At 34.5% G+C, this 21,509-nt stretch overlaps 1 protein-coding gene across 1 annotated transcript in view; it reads right to left on the minus strand.

Annotated features, from left to right (window-relative positions):
- The window catches only part of Smp_175450 (hypothetical protein), a gene marked incomplete at both ends in the record, with an annotated part of 117,819 nt that overhangs the window by 28,810 nt on the left and 67,500 nt on the right, over positions 1 to 21,509 (minus strand). Inside the window, 8 exons of the mRNA XM_018797248.1 lie at positions 1,863 to 2,106; positions 5,185 to 5,490; positions 10,520 to 10,834; positions 13,119 to 13,236; positions 14,714 to 14,915; positions 15,677 to 16,005; positions 17,441 to 17,620; positions 20,922 to 21,069. Of these exons, the coding sequence (XP_018652309.1) occupies positions 1,863 to 2,106; positions 5,185 to 5,490; positions 10,520 to 10,834; positions 13,119 to 13,236; positions 14,714 to 14,915; positions 15,677 to 16,005; positions 17,441 to 17,620; positions 20,922 to 21,069 (1,842 nt within the window). The remainder of the gene's footprint in view (positions 1 to 1,862; positions 2,107 to 5,184; positions 5,491 to 10,519; positions 10,835 to 13,118; positions 13,237 to 14,713; positions 14,916 to 15,676; positions 16,006 to 17,440; positions 17,621 to 20,921; positions 21,070 to 21,509) is intronic.

The raw sequence follows: 21,509 nt of genomic DNA on the forward strand, positions 1-21,509 counted from the left end.
CAGTGCTTCCAGGTTTTCGATGGTGATCTATCTTGAATTGACTCATGATTTCAACTGTGAAAATTTCGATAATGCAATGAGAAGACGAAGTTTATCAGAATTATGTGATATATTTGCGCAATACATTTCGAACAATCTGATCACATATATACTTGTTAAGACATTTTTATATTAAAACACGTAGTTCAGCGAAGGGATCTCTTTTCAACGAATTTATTATCACTCAAATAGTCTCATGTTGAAACGGAGACTGAAATTAGCCATAAGCAGGACATTTTATGCAGCTCAACTTGGCATCATTGAAAAGACAAGGTCAATGTTTCACCAAAAACCTAAACAGCACATAAGTGTTTGTGTCACATCAAATTGTGTATATTAATTTATATGTATGTGCGGAAACACATACATAGGGAGGAGCAATCGTGATCTGCAATTAAGGGTGGCGGAACACATACCTAAATGGCTGCAGAACCAAATGAATTCCAATGGTCAAATAAGATCACAGGATAGGCAAACATCTTCCACTATTGCGAAACATTTGGTTGAAACTGGTCATAAAGTTGACATTATGTCACCGTTTGTAGTGTTGTACAAAAGCCTTCAAGGACATATACTAAGGTTTATTGAAGCTTTGGCTATACGGAAATTGAAACTCCCTTTATGTGTTCAAAAACAATTTGTTCTTACCCTTAACCTACCCTGGTAATGCTGATTTACTATCCAGAGTAGCCATCACATTGTTTTTGTGTACTTTATTTATTTTCTTTCTTTACCTTAACCTGTCTAGTTGACCCTAGAATTTTCATATAAAAATGTCTTAACAAGTATATATGTGATCAGATTGTTCGAAATGTATTGCGCAAATATATCACATAATTCTGATAAACTTCGTCTTCTCATTGCAAGGGATAAGGCTTATTTTGACGTTTAAAAAGAGGATACTAACGTATATACGTTGTATCCTCAATCTTATTACTTATACTTGAAATAGGTAACTACTGCAATTACACAACACAAAAGAGTGATGAATGCGGAGATTTATTAACTATCCAACGACACGACCCTTAAACACATCATGGCTAAATTAATAATGATTGTACATACACTTGATGATTAGTTAAATAGAAAAAATACACAAGGTTATTGTATAATACGTACGAAGTTCATATTCAGTATATAAAAAGAATATAATGATCACACTGTACAAAAGTTAAGCCTTGGACAAAACTCATACTGAATGGATACAGAGATAGTGACCCAAAATAATAACACTCATTTATTCGATCAAACCAATATATTTGAAAGATCCATCGATGAATACTTCTCATTAAAAGAATTACGTTTGAATTTTTCAGCTAAGTAAATGTTTATTATCAGAAATTGAGTAGAACTTAACAAAAGTATGTGTTTTTTTATATATAGTTGAGATCATGAGTCAATTGAAGCTAGACCACCATGCTTTCCAGCACACACTAAACGGCCGTTTCGTTGGTGAATGGTTGCTCACTTTCGTGGATTGGTTGAGGTTAGACATTAACACCATCGGATGCCGACTAGCTCAGAGGTTCTAAAGGTTAAGCGCTCGTGTGCAAGACTGATATGTCCTGGGTTGGAATCTCGCGAGACGGGATCGTGGATGCGCACTACTGAGGAGTCCCATAATGGGACGAAACGGTCGTTCAATGCTTCCAGATTTTCCATAGTGGTCTACCTTCAATTGATTCATGATCTCAACTATTAAAATTACTATAATATCCACAAAACCCCTTCTGATATTAATACATTTAACAAAACAGAACGAGATGTTAACTTTCATACAATTTACCAATACATTTCATCATTTTCATTATCAATAAACAAACCTGTATATTCGTTTTTCAAATATACTTGTTTCTTTAAAATCAATTCTATTTAGATCACAACGAAATTGAACAAAATCAGCTACAGCAGATATGAATAATTCTAATGGTTTAGGATCTGGTTGATTCAATAATTCTTCATAATGAGGTTCTGGTTCAATTTCAATTAATTTTTGTTTACGACAAATAACTTCATTAGATGAACCATAATTACAATTCATAGGAATATTTCGTTCTTGTAAATTATCTGAATTTATTATTGTTGTTGTTTGAAGTTGATTTGTTGGTTTCAATGAGTTTACTGTTCCTGTTGTTGTTGTCGTTGTTGTTGTTGTTGTTGTTGGCATTGAACGATTTGAAGAATCTGGTCCATTCATTCTGAAATAGGCAATTATGTGTTATAATAACTATTTACATAGCTAAAATACATACGTAATGAACTATAAAGTCTCATTATCAGGAAGGTAGACATGTTATAGTGAACAGAAATAGGATAGATCACAGCTTCTTGTAAATGCATATGGTAAATAAGAAATCAAAGTGTGACTGGCGTGCTATGAATGGACTGTTTATTTGCTCATACACCCCTCTTTAGGTCAGTTCAGATATAAATGTATACGTGAGAGTTTATAAACATTATTATTTGGTTTTGGTAATTAAATTTACCATTTAGACTTCATGCAGTCCCTCTCTCCTTATCGTGTGATATTTAGGAGTTTAGGGTTGTGTATTAGTAGAATTTACCAGGACCACATTTACTTCATCGTACTCAAGTGTACTAATTACCATGCAGTTGAGGCTTTTAGGTCAATACTACAAATTCTTCAGATTTTACGTATTGCTAACAAAAAAATAACATCAGAAATAACCCCTGTTAACACTAATGTTTTATAGCGAAGAGAATAATGAATGGAAACTTTTGAGAACCATTTATGGACCATTATTATGCATATATTTTTTATCGTATGATCGCTAAATAACTAAACTACTCATATTTATGTTTCCTTTAACATGAGCTTTATTTTGAACTATAAACTATTGTTATACGATTTACCATTTTTGAGTTATCCTCAGTCTATTAATTACTGCCTCCCATATTCACAGCCACATTTGGCTAAATCTTGTACGTATGTTATTTTCTATTTTATGGTAAGATGTGGTCAGTTTGATTGGCATATAAACTCAGTATGTTTGAAATACAATGATTCATACCGTAGAGGTTGTTCTGGACTTAACTGGCTGGACTAGGCAGAAGCAGGACTGATATGTACTCTAGACTGCTGTTAAGGTTTTCCTGTGTCAATGTTCCAATCGATAATTCGCTGCTCTCTAATTGGCGCTCTTATCACGCCATACGTTAACAAGGCATTCACTCGGCCACAAGGTCATAACAACTAATATAAAGCCAAAATTATTTTGTGGAAAAATTATCAGCTTACTTTTCTCCGGGTACATCAACCCAACGTATAACTTGTTTTGTATCATCCCAATCAACAGCCTAACAGGATGAGTATAGAGAAGAAAATCAAATAATTTACACAGATAACTAAGCAAATAAAGTCTTATTCAGATTTTAAATCACAAATAAACGGAATAGCTTACTAATGTTTTCTGGTTGTCAATACTAGTCTAACTAAACTCAGTTCAAGATGTACAATATAAATAGATTGCTTACAAATATTGATATCGGTAAAAGCATAGAAGTAAATGGACATTTAAACAGTAAGTACAAAATCACCACATTTGAAGCTGGTGTTCCCAGTTAGATTATAAAGTTTAGATAACGCTGGGAAACAAAACTCAAAGATTTTTGTGAAACTCGGTGATGATATCGAATGTCTAAAATAACCTCGTATCTTGGTATTTATTGATATTTATTTATTTGTTTAGACATATAAAAATTAGTACAAGCAGGCACCAACTATGTATGCGTCACACTTCATCATTCGATTTGTGTGAGGGCTTGGACATCGCTCAGGCGTCCAAACCAAAACAGGTGATTTTCTTAGAGGGCCACATCCTGAGCCTTTGACCTAAAAGTCTGATCCATAAACTAGTGGAATAACGTTATGAGATACAGCCACATGGTAACCGGTGACCAAAAGCAGGTTCACATGCCATTTGTTCTTTCAGGATTTTGGATCTCATTTGTACCACTGGTTTGGAATCAGGGATTTCCAACTCCCCTAGGTGGGGTCGCCATATCCACCAACCTGGTGAAGCACCAGACATTCGCTTTCCTTCTTCTCAATTTTGCAAACAACACTCCCATTGCAAAATGGTAGTGGCTATATCAGCGGGGCCATGTGAGAGAATTTCGAGAGGGAAAGCAGACTCTCTCCACCGGGGCGTTTGGGGGCATTTATTGATATATATACCCAGAACAGCAAATTCTAATGAAAAAAACTTTCACACTTGTAACTACATTTTAGTGGCCCACTATCTGATTCCTGTTTGATCGTATAAAGATGCCATAAACATAAATCCTTTATTAAGCTTCACATATTAAACAGGCTAACCCCGTTTGTGTGATGGAGGTAATAAGAAACCAAATATGGGTTGAGCTAAATGAATTTAATTTAAGCACTTGTTTATTCAGAAAGGCATTCAGGGTGAAAAGCGGGCGAAGCGAAACGATTCGTTTTGATATTTATAGTCATACAAAAATAAGCTACAGACACTAAATGAATATCGTAAACGATACACACACATTCATTTAAAACAGTCAAGGTTGATAAGCGAATAATTGACAAGGTCAAAATGTGACTCAAGAAGAATGAAGTAACTGGTCTGTCCGAAAGCTAGAATAACTCTTGTGGAGTTGGCATAGTAAACACTGAAACCTTCCAACATGTACATTGTATTTAAAACAATCAGTGGAGAATGCAACAGCATCATATTCTTCAAACAGCAAGAGCGAATATTGTTAGGATTTCCGAAGCCTCAGAGCTTTGAATACAACAGAGACAGGTTAGTTTTCTTATAACTTGTTCAGCTTGAGGGTCAATAAGTCATTTATCATCTTGATTATAGGTTCATCTGATGCAGCTGACATACATAACCTTTTTTCTTTTATGTTTACACATTTCAAATTTGTCTGACTTAATTATGTTTTATGTTTCTGCATTAAAACCGTTTTACTTAGTGTTCACTTTACTCTTGCCATTCTTCAGTTCATGAAATTTCATTCATTAATCAACCGCCAATCAGACACAGTATATATACTAATACTCTTCAGAGTTTTATTTGCATTCACTCATGTATTACTGAGGTGTGGTATAGATATGTATGACAAAGCAAGTAAGAATATATATTTCTGAATAACTTACTTTCGTACAATCCTCTGGAACAGGTACAACAATACGATGTAAGTTACATTTAATACATTGAGATTTAAGTGTTATCGGTGAACCAGATGGCTTGAATGTAACTTCAATTCGTCTAGATTGATTTACATGTAAATGACCTTCAGATGGTCGAAATTGAAGAATTGGATTATTAGTTGGCCAACTGAAACGAAAACTTGTTGGTTCTGTCTCTTTAACTTTACCACAATGAGAGATTGTGATTGTACGCGTTATAGTTTCATTTGGACCACAGTCACCAAAGTCTAAATGGTTATGTTGTAATGCTAATTTAGGAAAACAAATCCAAAGAAACGACTGGTAAATATCATGTATTTTAATTATACTACTAAATGTTTTATGGTAGCTTATATAACGAAACACTTCGAATAATAGTTGAAACTGGTGAACAAAATAATCTGTGATTTAAGTGAACAAATCTAATGTTAATGACTGAAAATTACATTTATTTTTGGTTATTTAGAAAGACTGATTTATATTGATCTTAATTAGTGATGCTAAGAATTTATATCAGAATATTATTTTAATGGTTGAAATCATGAATCAATTGAAGCTAAACCACCTGCTCAGTGGTCTAGAAGTTAATCGCTCGCGTGCGAAACTGATAGGTCCTGGGTTTGAATCTCGTGAGGCGGGAATGTGAATGCTCACTGTTGAGGAGTCCCACAAGGGGACGAAACCGTCGTCTAGTGCTTCCAGGTTTTCCATGGTGATCTAGCTTCAATTGATTCATGATCTCAACTATTAAAATTACTATAATCTCCACAAAACCCCTTCTGATATCAGTATATTAGTTAGAAATATTATATTGGCTTGAAAAAGTGTCTAGAATTTGATGAGTAATATATTTGGTCAACCTCACCTAATTCAACGGAGAAATATTTAATCAGTACACTATAAAATACAGTGTTGAGTTTGTGAGTATGATCCAAATGTTATCTAGCAAACTGATTTGTTTGTGATAACTAGCTAAGATTAAATTAATTCCTCATTCGATACTGTACTTCTTTGTCTTGCTTCCTTGATTAATAAACACGCTGGCGGTTAGCACTACTTTTCTTATCATACTTTCTAATAATTTGTATGAATATACATCTATGTGTGGATAATGAATCATATTGTATATATGTATTTCAATGATCTTTGGTGTTGAATAAACTTTACCTAGGTCTTTCTTTATTAGCAATCTATATTATTAGTCTAACAACTATGTATGATCATTATTACGGACCCTAGAGATATTTAGTCAAAATTTAGATAAACTTCACTTTTTAATGTTTATTATCAATCTTTCTTAGGGGCTGGATTCAATCCTAACATTATTTAGATTCGTTTTCTGCAATGTGTTATAGCCCGAAGAGAATTATGAATGGTAACGTTTGAGGACTATTTATGGACCAAAGCGATACGTATATTTCATATTGTATGATTGTTAAGTAACTTGACTATTCATATTCCTTCTATTATAAGCTTTATTTTGACTCATAGACTATTATTATACGATTTACCTTTCTTGAGTTATCCTCAATCTATTAAATACTGTTCCTTACATTCACAGCCACATTTGGCGTAGTCTTGTACAAATGTTATTTTCTTCTTTTTGGTACGATGTGGTCTGCTGTTTGGTATATAAACCTAGTATGTTTGAAATAAATGATTCATATTGCAAAGACTGTTATTAGTGTTCTGGACTTAACTGGCTGGGCTAGGCAGATAGCAGAACCGACAAGTACTCTAGACAGCTCGTACGGGTTTCGTGTGTCATTGGTTCGATCAATAAGTCACTGCTATCTAATAGGCGTGTACAAGATATAACAATTGCGGGCAACAAGTTATAACAATTGGTGTTTCACAGGCTATAACACAATGAAACTCATGTTTCCTCTTAGTTTACAATAGGTTGGATCAGACATATCACCTGGTAGCTGGATGATAAGCGATGTTTTAACTAAATCCAAAATGCTGTATATGAACGACATCAAATGAAACAAGTTTTAATGAATTGCTGATATCATAAATATCAGTTTAAGTCTAAATAGTTGAAATTTAATAACAGATAATAACTCTACTGAGGAAACACTATTTGGCAGGTGGTAATATGAGACTTAATCAAAATGAAGATTCTCTTAACAATTAGTATGATGCGTTTAAATGAGAGTAAACCACTCAGATAGCAGTACGTTTCAATGAGTTAAAATCATAATGAGTATTGGGCCAATTAGTATGAGGGATTTTGTCCAAGTTTCGAAAGACAAAATACATAACTTAGTGAAAGCTTGGTGTGGGCTATTGATGTCGACAGATATAAATAGTATGTATCATCAATCGAAAGCAAAGTGCCCGGGAGCAGAAAGTTAGGAATATGGAAGGAAACAGAACGAGAACAGAGAATGATTGCTGTAGAAACTAAGGAACAGTGAAGTTTGAGACAATTGATTGACATTTTGCAAATGAAGTATTTACTGTATGGTTCTCAGATTTTACAAAGATATTGTGTAATTTTATGTTGACATATATATTCCATTGACCTCACTTGCGTTCCCATTCACTAAAGAAAGTGAATTCATGTTGAGAATTTTTACGCTCTTGTTTTAATTCATTTGAATCAGGAATTTATCCATTTCATGTCGAAGTTTACTTGACTCGAAATTGTATGGACAAGCTGACGTGTTAGGTTTATAGGTTTCTATCAGTTACTTTTACCCACCTATTTTCTCAACCTGGAGAACTACGAAAACCATCATCCAGAAGATACAAGTGCTAATTAACAGTTGTCTACGCAAGATACTTCGGATCCGTCGGCCAGACACTATCAACAACATTCTACTGTGAGAGAGAACAAACCAGACTTCAGCGGAGGAAGAAGCGCTGGAAGGGGATAGGACACACATTAATGGAAACATTCAACTGTGTCACAAGGCAAGCCCTCAGATAGAATCCTGAAGGTCAAAGGAGAAGAAGAGGACCACAGAACACATTACGCCGAGAAATGGAGACAGACATGAGAAGAATGAACAAAAATTGGATAGAACTAGAAAAGAAGGTCGAGGACAGAGTGGGTTTGAGAATGCGGCCTATCCTCCATTGGGGGTAACAGACATAAGTAAGGAAGTGATTAGTTTTCTCAGGATCTATAAAATTATCTAAATATAGGTTGTAATGAGTTGAGTGTTCAGTTGAAATACCCTTGTTTATGAATCATGAATACGATGCTAAACGTTCATTTTTTGTTTATAATAATAATGATGATTAAAAAGATAAATATAGTGAGGTTCTTCTCCTAGTCGAACTAGATAATATACATAATTAAAGTTAACAATGAGAGCCATGAGTTGAGTATTTGTAATAGACTGAAGTACATATGTCTATCTTTATAAAATACAATGAATATCATCTGTCTTAGAAACTGGTCGAGATTTATCTGATGAATGTAAATATTTGATTCTTCGGTAGACCAGCTTTTTCTTAAATAAGAACTTTCGTCTAAATTAGAGCGAATGGTTTCACAGTATTCGGGCGCCGAGTTGAAGTAAGACATTAAATAGTAAGAAGAATATATTTGTATAATCTCAGCGAATGAATTTGAAGTAAATCCAACGTTTCGCCTGGCAATCTGGTCCAAGCTATTTCAAGGAAATATATCAATAAATAATTAAATAATTAAAGTTACAAAAAAAAGTAAAGTTTAATTACCCGATGTAGTTTGAATCTCATCTTGATTCGAATCTGTAATTTTTTATAAAATCAAAATTAAGATTATAAATTAAAAAAAGATTTATTGTTAATTTATACAATAAATTATATTCATATAGTTGGGATCATGAGTCAATTGAAGCTAGACCGTCATGGAAAACCTGGAAGCACTAGACGGCCAACTCGTCCTTTTGTGGGACTCCTCGACAGTGCGCATCCACGATCTTGCCTCACCGAGATTCAAACCAAGGACCTATCAGTCTCGCGCCATTCCAATTAACCGATAGACCACTGAGCTGCTCAGCATCCAACGGTGTCAATGTTTAACCTCACCCAATCCACGAAATTGCGCGATCCCCTTCCATTGTGCTGAGGAGTCTCAGTGCTTCCAGGTTTTCCATGGTGGACTAGCTTCAATTGACTCATAATCGCAACTGTATAAAAAGTACTAAAAGCTCCACAATAATCCGCCTGCTGAAAGAGAGATTCAGTTACAGTACTTGTGGAAATTAGTGAATCTATGATTTCTGTATTGAATCCAGTTGGCTTTGGACTCTTTAGGAGGTCACACCAAACGATGATTATAACAACCATATTGCTGAGATGGAGTTCAGTGATTTATATTTTTAGGTACAATCATTTTTTAAAATACAAAGTGACTATCATATTACATCTTCAATGATATCAGTTTTGTTCGTGATATAGCTGAATTTCACTGACTATAGAATTTTAATATAAATTCTGAAGTTTTTCTCTTAGTCACCAGTGATATCTATTATTTAAACCAAAGGTCTAGACCATATTTTTTGAAATATAAGTCATTGAATTAATAACTTTGAAAAAGAAACCCATTTTTACAGACCACATCCACAGTGATACCAATGAACTTTAATGAAACTAACATCTTACAGTAATGAGAATATATCATCTGAAAACAAATCACCCAAACAACGATTCTGATATATTCCAGAGGAAGAACACTATCCAAATGATTTAGTAATACTATAACTTTCATATAAAAAATGATTGTCAAAATCTCTTTAGATTCTGAAATAGTTTGGTTGAACATTTTCCACGACATTGTGGGACCATCCTTTATTATCTTCAGTGAGTAACTGCCTCACACCTGACACGGTTCAACTCCAATGGTCACGACTTCTCACTGGAACTCCGAGAAATACTTTTCGAAGCTAATCACTAATGAGCACATGATAATTATCAGTACAGGATTGTTGAAGTTGTTTAATTTTGAATGAGATCATGAACCAATCAATGTTAAATTACTATTGAAAACCTGGAAGTACTGGACAGCCGTTTAATTGAAGTTAGACATTGACACTGTCGGATGCCGACGCAATGGTGTAAAGGTTAAGCGTCCGCTTGTGAAACCGATGGTTCTGGGTCCGAGTACCATGTAAGAGTCATTGATTGACATTCCTGAGGAGTACCATACAAGAACAAAATGGCCTTCCAGTGCTTCCAGGTTTTCAAAGGTGCTCTAGCATTGATCGGTTCATGATCTCAATTAAAAGACAAAAAAAATGTCATCATCATAATCGACCAAAACTTTGTGTACAATAAGAATTGAAGAAATGAACCTACCATAATCTATATCATCTAATGTTGTTTTCGATGCAGAAATGATACGTTTTAATGAATTTTGTATACATATATATTTTTCATCATCTAATTGTGGTATATTATCAATACATACTTCATCATTTAATGATTCACCAATTAATTCAATTAATGTATCTTCATATTCATTATTTATTATCATTAATTGAATTTGTCCATAATTTTTAATATTACGTTTATTTGGTTGATATGTAATTAACAAATTAAATTGTTGCTTAGGTTTTAATAATAAACCAATTAAATAAGATTGTTTAGTGATAGTGAATTCATCATTATCATCTAAGAAGTGATTTGAAAGAAAAAAAAAAAGAAAAAAAAAGAATGAAAAATGATTTTTTTACTACTAACTTCGCCTGTAGCTCCCCCGAGAGCTACTGCCGGTTCCATGCCCGGATAAAGGAGGATGGTTGAGCATAGGGTGTGTGACCCCATCCGGTAGAAAACCGACTCGCTAAAAAAACGCTAACCAGAAAATTATTAAGAATATCTACACTACATTCCCTCTCAGTGTCGTCTATTCTATAGGACTTCAACACAACTCAGATCAAGAACACGAGATTAGCCTGATTAGAACTTCAATATATTTCCACACCGAAATCCGACACAATTCAAAAACAAGAAACAGTTAATCCTTAATAATGAGAATAGGGGGAATATATAACATATATAACACCTTTCACACTATTTACATGTCTGACTCAGCAAAATAACGAATCATTATCATTCTCGTCCACACATCAGGTTTGAATAATCCATAAACAAACAACAGATTATATGCAAAGATGGATAAAGGCTACCTGTGGAATCCAGGACGCGCGTTTCGTCCTATTTGGTACTCGTCAGATGGATGTACCTGCATCTCAGAGTTGATATTCACTCTGAGACTCCAACCCAGTACGGCTCGCTTCAAACGCCATCGCATTATCAACTCAGCTACTGAGTCCTGATAGCCACTTACTTGTGCAATGGGGTAAAGTTTAAATTCACTTAGTATGGTTTGTTTGAATCTTTCCACAGATTATCCATTTTGATAATGCTTTAATAGGCAAATATTACTGGTGACTATTACATAGTCAGTACTGATCATAGATGAATAAAAGAAATAGTAATTATTTGCTTCAGTTACTTCAGTCAATGAAGGTTCACAACTCAAAAAATTGACTTAACACGTATACATAGTGTATTTCAGATAAAATCAAAGTTGCCAGCTCGTTGATCCCACAGTATACAGGTTAATTGCAAATCAATATCAGAGGATCTTATTTAAATTTAAGTTCAAATTAATTTTCTCAAGTTTGTCCAAGCTTGTCAATAACCTATAAAGAAGCCAACACACTGGAATATTTAAATGAATGTTTACCTTTACACTTGGTATTCTGATATTATACACATGGAATCTCAATTAGTATTCTATACAAGACGATTAAAGGAAACTAACCTTCATGGCTGACAAGAGGCAGTATTATGTGTATAAGCTGTACAATAATTGAGCATCTTGTGAATAGATGATTGTGAATGAATCATTCAATTTAAACAAACTCACTACTCAGAGTCGTTTAGGAAACTTATAGAAACCCACAGAAACCATCTACTTTTCTTATCTTTAGCATCACTAGAGCTTTTCCTGTATAACGAAATTTGAAACACTTGTCAAAATGAAACTTCTTACTTTTATGTCTTAATGGCCTGTTAATTATTACATGATACGATCGCTAATTAGAATACCGACGTATTCACCAGACCAGTGACGCATAAACCAATACAAGCAGCCTAGAGTCAACTCAGAGTCTTGATTAAGAAAACAGTGAAATGATCAACAGATTTACAAACTATATTCTGCTGTTCTGAGCAGAGATGGATGGCGGCTAGAAGTGGAATTCAGGAAGCGCATTTCGTCCTATTTGGGACTTGTCAACTAGATGTAACTTTATCCCAGAGTTGGTGTTCACTTTGGGACTCGAACCCAGTACCGTTCGCTTCAAACGCTATCATGTTATCCACTTAGCTACCGAGGCCTGATAGACTGGTCAGTCACAGTCCTAAACAGCAATGCAAAGATTCAAACAAACAATACCAAATGAATTTATATTATGTTGTATTATTTATTTGAAGTTATCGTCTTCATTACAAACAACATTTGTTATCTCTTTGATTTTGTGAAGTGACAACAGTAATTGGAACCTCATAAAATTTCGGTCATCACACAGATGTGTATTCAGGGGTCACATAATGAAAAGAAAATTTCTCACAAAGACATGTACAAGACAATTTACCAACAATTCATGTCAGTCATAATTAGCGTAAAGGTTTGCAAAAAGACAGCGGAAAGGAACACTGGGACCCGAATTCTATGGCAAGAAAAAGAGTGAATACACCTCTACCACTGTGACCTATTCAAATATGTGCTACACAAAATCTTAAATCTGAGACAACTATCTCGGTTCGTCAAGGAAACAGATATTTAAAAAAACAACTCTTAGGTAAAATATTTCAAGGAAAGATAGAATTGGTGTTCGGTGGCATTCATAAGTTTATAAAAAAATCGTAATCATTTCAATCTTACTCGATTCACTGGTACAATCAGTTGAATTGTTTGGGGGATTGTAAAATAGTAGGGAACCATTGTTTGATTGTGGCTTCAATGAAAACACCCCTTCTGGATCAATGAGATCAATGTTCAACTGAAACATTAAAAATACCAAATAGTAGGTAATTGAGACATAATAATCAGTGATTCCAATGATAATTCTATTACTCCATCTGTGAGTAATCGAAATCGAAACAATCGTTAACAGTAAAAAGATAAATTAGTTCTAGAATGTAGAGTATATCATAAATTCAATATGTGCCTGCACTAGAACCAACGATACATGTTCCAACCTATTTAAGAACCTTTATCCAGATGTACTAGCGTCTTAGTGTTGATGTTCACATCGAGACTTAAAAGTGTGTCTACACTTCCAAACACTATATAACCTCTGAGTCCAGTGAGCTACTAATTTTTCCAGTGGACATAAAGTACCATAAAGTATTCGTAGTTTCCCGCTTCAATACCCTATTCTGTGAGGTATATAATATATTTAATTCGAGGACACATGTTTCGTTCTATTTGAGGCTTGTCAGCTGGATGAACCTGTGTCCTGGATTCCACTATTAGCCAATACCCATCTTTGCTTATAATGCTTGTGGATTAGGGCGATATCGTGACAATACTCACAGGATACACATATGCCAACAAGAGATTGATCAATTGCAGTCCTAAACATCAATGGGAAGATTCAAGTGAACAATACCAAGTGAATTTAAACAAAAGAAATTTTTAAAAAAGGTAACTTTACAGATTTTTACATAAAAATTTATGGAACCAAACATTTAAAGTACACCTTCGGAGTTCAAATGAAAAATAAGCCATATAATCGGCCCTTTCCAAACGCCATCAGATTGAATAAATTAACATTTTATTGTGGCTAAAGTTATGCTAGCTTATTTGCTAAACAATGTTAAAACATAATTGTTATAGAGTTCAAATGGTCAATAATATTTCTTATTTTACAATTTCACATTTTAGACTTTAAACTGATCTTACCTAGGCCACCACTGAAAGCCTAAGAATACTAGAATGATCGTAATATTAGTGTAGAACTTCTCAACAGTGCGAACCAACGACCCTGCATCCAGGTTAGTGAACGCATTACTACGCAAAACCGAAAGTCATGGACTCGTTTCCCGTGTGATGGAATGTAGGTGCACACTGCCAAGGAGTCCTATACCAGAAAGAAATTATAGTCCAGTGCTGTCAGGTTTTCATTTATGGTCTAGCTAAAATTAGGTTATAAATTAAGATAGGATATATCAGTCAACAGATCTAATCTAGACTTAGAGTTAAAGTAGACATGGGGAATGAGATAGACATTGTGACCGCCAAAAAATAATCCAATCAACACCAGATAGATCAATACCAGCTACTAAGGAAATCGTCAGATAAATATTTACTATGAGCATCCTATATTTTCTTCTTGATTTGTTTAAATCAATCAAATGTCCATTCATATTTGTAAAATCCATCCCATAATATACTACATAGAGTTATCGAGACCCTTTTAATAATGAACTGAATGTACAACGAAGACAAAGGTTTCTGGAAAAAAAATCACATACTCGACTATTTAATAATCCATTATTCTGAAGAGATAATATTTGACTTGATATTTTACCAACTTGAATACGTTTAAACACGCACAATGTTTGACCAGCACGATTGCGAAGTTTTGGTTGTAAAACACTTATTTGTGGTAGATTTCCTTCACCATATAATTCAAAAGTAAGAACGGGTGGATTTGAAGAACGTTTTGTACTGGAACTAGCACTTCCTCGACCTGAAGTAACTATGGTACTTGGAGATATTTTATTGTCTATGTATACATTAAATGTTGCTGTGTAAATCTAAAACATTAAACAAAGTATAAAGTAGTGAGTGCTTTGAATTCGTAGAAAAGTCATTCATAGTAAGTTTAAGTTCTCGTACTTAATGGAATAATAAGCATTAACAGTAATGATTAACTAATGTACCTCTATTGTGAAATATCAAAAAGAAATAAGCTAATAAGCTCAAGACAATAGGTAATGCCAAATCTTACTTCACTGTTAATCACTCATTGCTAAACAGTAAGTCGAATTCAATACTTAACCCAGTACCTGTGTACATGGGTTTAGGCTGTGATCCACATTAGCACAGATAGATGAAATTGTCCGATCGAATATCACAGTAGTAGAGGTAGTGATGGTATTAGTGGTAATAGACAAGATTGGACATCGAGGATACAATTCGAAAAGAAAATATAAATTAATGAAATCAAAAAAAGTTTATTAGTAATTTAGAAGCTTATAATTCGGGAGAAGATAAACGGTGGATACACCTGTTCCATTGCAAACGATTTTAACCCATTCCATTCAAAGTTTCTAACCACCAGGTGACCATAATCACATGGACTACAAACAGGTTGTCTACATTTGTCAATAACTTCATAGACTGATGTCATATATTGGTTTGGTTGTCTATATCTCAAGACAAACCTAAGTGTAATTGCGTATTAAAATAATTATACATTTTCCATAAAAAACAACAATGTTCTGTCTAGTAATTTACTCACTTGCATAGATGTTGGACAAAACGTTACATTTGCATAACTAGACGAATGTGGTTCTATAAGAGCTTTATCTGGTATCACTTCAAATGAATCACAACTAGTAGATTGACTACTTCGGCTACTTGAACGTCCACTTGGTTGATTAGAACTAATTATTCCACCTGCAGAAACTTCAAATGAAACTTCTGCTGGTACATTACTTCGATTAGCTATACGAAAACGTGCAACAACACGTGAACCAACTAATACATTTCTATAAACAAAGCGATTTTCTTCAATTCCATATATACTGCCAGATGAAATCTATCAATAAATTATACAATAAGAAAAGATATTGTTATTTTTCATTAAAATAGGAGCTAAAAATCTTACAATCAATGTAACTCATTCAGTTTGTTAGTTATAAGTAACGTAGAATCTGGGACATATGGATAAGCTTAACTGGTTATATCATATCAGCACAGCAAGATGACATTATGAAGATAATATTTTAAGATAGTAGAAGTTATATTAGTATCAGTGATAGTATAAAAAACACTAAGGTGTAAAGAATATGATTTGAGAAGAGTAAATTCTCTGAATATAAGGGCTAAAATAGTTTTTAACTCATGATCTATGAAAAGATGAAGAGTAGACATATTTGCATCATTATGACCGATTCTAAGACATACCATACAATATTTCTAACCATTGATTGTGAAAATCTCAGAGATAGACGATGGTTAGAGATGCAAAATACATATGCCAACCTACTTAGTTGATAAAGATTTAACACCTTATCAAACAATTCGCCATGTTTATCTAATTCCATGTACATAACCTCAGCATCGCTCAGTCGGTGTCTCCAGCATAAACAAATCTTTGAAGTTCATGTTTCACAGTCATAAGACAAAAACAGTACAAACTGATGCACAGTTTAGTCACCCCTTACTTTACAGGGTGACATTTCACCAGTACCACAAGTGAAGTAAATACAGAACGATAATAGAAAAAAACTGTAGCACCAAATAATTTTTCATAATCATTAGTTCAATATTTATCCAACACTTGGCGGTAATCACGTTATCTTCGATGATAGATATCGTTACAGATTGACTTTAGCTAAAGAAACACTAAAAACAAGCAAACAATAGATAGTCGTCTGATCTTAGATTAAGACTCTCCTGCAGTCCACAAATGCGCCTAATATATGAGATTTCACGGACGATTTTCTGATCAAATGGTTAACAGATAACAAAATCTTATAATAAAATATGTGACTAGACAATCAGTCACCATGTTTCAACCTGAATTCACTTAATAAAGTTATATAAGTATGGAAAAGTAATCAAATGAGGTTGTGGAAATTTTTGAATTTTATTGATTTCACAAACCGATTTAGGTTAAACAATAATTGAAAACCTGGGAGCCGTGACCAATGGATCTAAACAGTGTAGAGTGTGGAACAATTACTTATCAAACACAATGGAAGGTGGTAGCGAAAAATCATCAGTTGATTGAAAGTAGACCTGTAAACCACTGGACCCCAGTTCCTTGGTCAAGAGGTCCGTGCTCCAGACTGAAGATCATGAGTACAGCTCCTATGTGCGGAATTGGGAATATCCACTGAAGAAGAGCCCCGTAATATGATAAAACGGCCGTCTAGTGCTTGAAGGTTTTTAATTATTTTGATCTTAACAAAATTAACAAGAATGAATAATAAAAATGATAATTTTTATTCACATAAATGTATACATACCGTATCTGACAGACCAGGCAAATCTAAAACGCTCAGATTTTTGCAAACATGATGTTCTTCAAATATTATTGAAGGGTCATTGGTTTCAATTGATGGTAGATCCCCTTCAGCTTTAAGATGATACGGTATTCCATGTGGATATAATTTCATATCACGATCAGATATTTCAATCGTTAATTCCTAATAACATAAAATTTGTTGACATTAGTAGAATAACTGTCATTAATAATAACATACATAGAATAGATGGAATGTGGCTAGCAGTGTAGTCAAGTGTGAGTATTCAATCCAATTTGGAATTCGTCAACTGGATGTATCTGAAACTCTGAGTTGATGTTCACCCATGAACTAGAACCCAGTACCGTTTGCTTTAAGTGTAGTCGCGTGGCCCTTTTGGCTACTGATTCCAAACAAATACTCGCTTGCACGACGGGTATAACTCCGCTTAAAGCTCTTCTAGGGCTACTGCTAATCTAAAGCCCACACAAAGGAGGAGGGTTAGGTATGAGGTCAGCAATCCCATCCCGTAGAAAGCAGGCTTGTTAGAAAAACGTTAACCAGAATAAACAAGTTAAACCATTCAAACCCTGTTCTCCGAGTTGAAGGAAGAGTTATGACGCCACATGATGGAAGTTGATAATCTTCGGAAGCCAGGAGATTGATTACCCTTCTAATAACCAGAGCAACAACTTTAATAGGTAAATGGAATTTCCAGACACTGTGGAAGATCGATAGGACCAGTGAAATAATTACGGAAATGAGAAAAGACAACTTTACGGTTCTGGGAATCAGTGGAACCCGTTGGATGCAACTTGGACAGAAAATATCACATTCAGGAGAGATGTATCTGTACTCCAGGCACGAAGAAAAATGCTCCAAACACTCAGGAAGTCGCTCTGATTTTGTCCAAAGAAGCACGAAATGCGCTCATAGGATGGAATCTCATGGATCCAGAATGATAAAAAGGTCCATCAAAGCAACGAAGGAGGAAATCACAATGAATATTATCCAATGTTACACGCCCACCAATGATAGCAACGACGACGTTAAAGATCAGTTCTATTAGAGGCTGCAATCGATCATAGCGAAGTGCTGAGGGAACCACCTGACAATAGTGATAAGAGATCTAAACGTCAAAGTCGTAATGGACAAAATCGGGTGTGAAGATATCACAGGACGAAATGGATTGACTGGGAGAAAAGAAGAATGGCGAGAAATTCGCGAATCTATGTGCATTCAACAAATTGGTTATAGGCGGCACAATATTCCCACACAAAATCATACAAAAAGCTACATGGATCTCACCAGGTCACACCACAGAGAACCAGACAGATCATTAAAAAATTCAATGGATGACGTTAGAACAAGGAGAGAAGCTGACGTAGCTCCACATAGCTGACTTAGCTCTTTTATCCCATACATATCAACAAATACAGGTCAGGATAGTCAGTGGAGCAGCAATCTCTACAACAGTAAGCCTCAACATACATAAGGGAAAAACCAAGATCCTCAAATGCAAGACAGAGAGCATCGACCTACTCACACTTTATGGAGAAGCTTTGGTAGAGATGGAGACTTTCACGTGACTGGGTAGCACCATCGACGATTAAGGAGGATCTGATCTTGATGTGAAGGCGAGGATTGGAAAAGCAAGGACTTCATTTCTACATATGGAACTCGGAACATCCGTCAACAAATATCAAAGTCACAATCTTCAATACGAACATCCAGACAGTTCTATTGCTTGGAGCTGAAACGTGAAGAACTGTTACAACCATTATCAAAAAGGTACAAGTATTTGCGAATAATTGTCTACACAAGATACTCAATGCACGTTGACCGGATACCATTAGCAACAGCCTACTTTGGGAGAGAACAAACTAGCTTCCAGCTGAGAAGGAAATTAGGAAAACACGATGGTGATAGATAGGACATACATTACAGAAATCAACAAACTGAATCACAAGGCAAGTGCTAACTCGGAATCCTGTAGGAAAAAAGAATAGAGGAAGACCAAGGAACACATTTCGTAAGGAATAGTAGATAGGAATCAAAAGGATTACCCAGGACAGAGTTGAACAGAGAATGCTGGTAGTCGGCCTATGCTCGTCTACAAGGGGTAATAGGCGTAATTAAGTAATAAATGACGGGTATGAATTTCATTTTAAAGTATATGGGTTTCAAAAGTACTGCTTGGCTGAATTTTGATTAGTCTTAGTTGGTATACGTATATCCTGTAATAATTGTCATTCCAGTTGTTGTAAGAGGCATACTTGGAATTCCGATTGAAGTTATCTGATTCTAAATGTTTTTGTAATTTGATAACAGATATGATAATTTTGTGTTGAATATATATAGTGGTTGATCGACCATCTCGGATCAGTTAGTTGATATCAATCAGTATGTGAATTCTAGTACTTTTTCAATGATGTTGTGTTCTTGAAGAAAGATCCACAATGAAATTATTTGGTTCAGATTATACAGCAGAACGAAGCTTATTATCCTGAGTTTCAGATCTAAACCATCATTCTAGCTTATACAGTAATCACAACAATTTCAAAAACTTTAGTAAGCCTTCAACGGTTTTCAATCAAAATGTAATGGATAATATTTGATATAACTGAGTGAGAAAAATCCTTCCATGTAATGAATGTTGTAGTTTCTGAAGTTTGTAAATAACAGTGATGAAGATCACTTGAAGAGGGAGACACATTTTAAGTGAACAATAGTGATGAAATTAGCCCAGAATGACTCAGAAGTATTGTTTCGAATGAATCTTCGAAATCTTTTGCAGGAAAAAGCTATTTTCTCTCCAGCAGTTAACAGTACTTGATAAAAGGGATGTGAATAAACTATCTATGGGATCTATAATAGGAGACAGTTTTATAGTTAGTTGATAGGAATATTGTCTGTTTGTCGCAAATGTTGAGTTAATATAAAAACTCATATACTCGGTCAATGACTTTCTAAATCTTTGACCTTTGCATCTGCTATGGACAAACGACGGCATGCGTAGAGTTGAATTAGTTTGTGGTTGAAATTTTTTATTAGGATACCTTCCCATAAATTACAAGTATAATTTAATTGGACATAAATTAGCCTCGTAGTTATTCAAATCCAATGCCGCCATTACAATATCTGAGTTTCTGTTCTTATAAATGAAGCTAGGAACTTACAATAGAATACAATTTTTATATAATATGAGCTGCAGTCAATGATAGTGATGTTGGAAAATACAAACAGTTAGTTCTGTTTATCTAAGTTTTCGGAGCTAACATCTTGCTATTCAACGAGAATTCTGTTCAGATGTCCTCGTTTTGATTTCGAATATTGTGCTACATTTACAACTTACTAATTGTGTTCGACAACACACGGTGATATAAATAGTTTAATAATTTCAACAATGCCGAAAGTTCACTCTGATAGTATTATAAACTTTAAAAGCAAAAGAAAATTTGATTTTTAACAACTAACAACTAACTTCTAAACATTGACCTAACGAAGAAGCCAAACAATCAACTGTGATAATTTGTGCATTACCAGGTGGAACAATTCCACTAGCTGGACTCAATGTGAAAAAACCTTGCTGTAAACGAGATTGTGATGAACTCAACATGGTTGGATCTAACCTACATAAAAAATAAATCAGAATTTTCAATGTAATATTAATAACAATAATAATTATGTAATACTCATTGACTTTGCATGCTATATGATTGCATTCAAATACAGTATGCGGATGTATCTTTGATTAAGCGGAAAACATTGATACTTTGCAAAATCATATCCATTGTTAAAGTAAGTAAGTGAAATATTTAAAATAGCATTCTTGTTCATTAACATATGAATAACAGTACTGGATACTACATCAACATGCTACATATTGTGAAAAAAAAAGAAAATGAATACATGTAGGTTTGTTCCCTGAGGGATTGGATACTTTCTGCCTTCTCGTGGCGGGGGTGTTGTTTACGAAAGTGATAGGACGAAAAGCGAATGTCCGGCGCTTTAACCGGGTTGGTGGACATGGAGGGTCCACCTAGGACCTAGGGGAGTTGGAAAACCCTGA

This window comes from Schistosoma mansoni, chromosome 4 (assembly GCF_000237925.1).
Source record: "Schistosoma mansoni strain Puerto Rico chromosome 4, complete genome".
Lineage (NCBI taxonomy): Eukaryota > Metazoa > Platyhelminthes > Trematoda > Strigeidida > Schistosomatidae > Schistosoma > Schistosoma mansoni.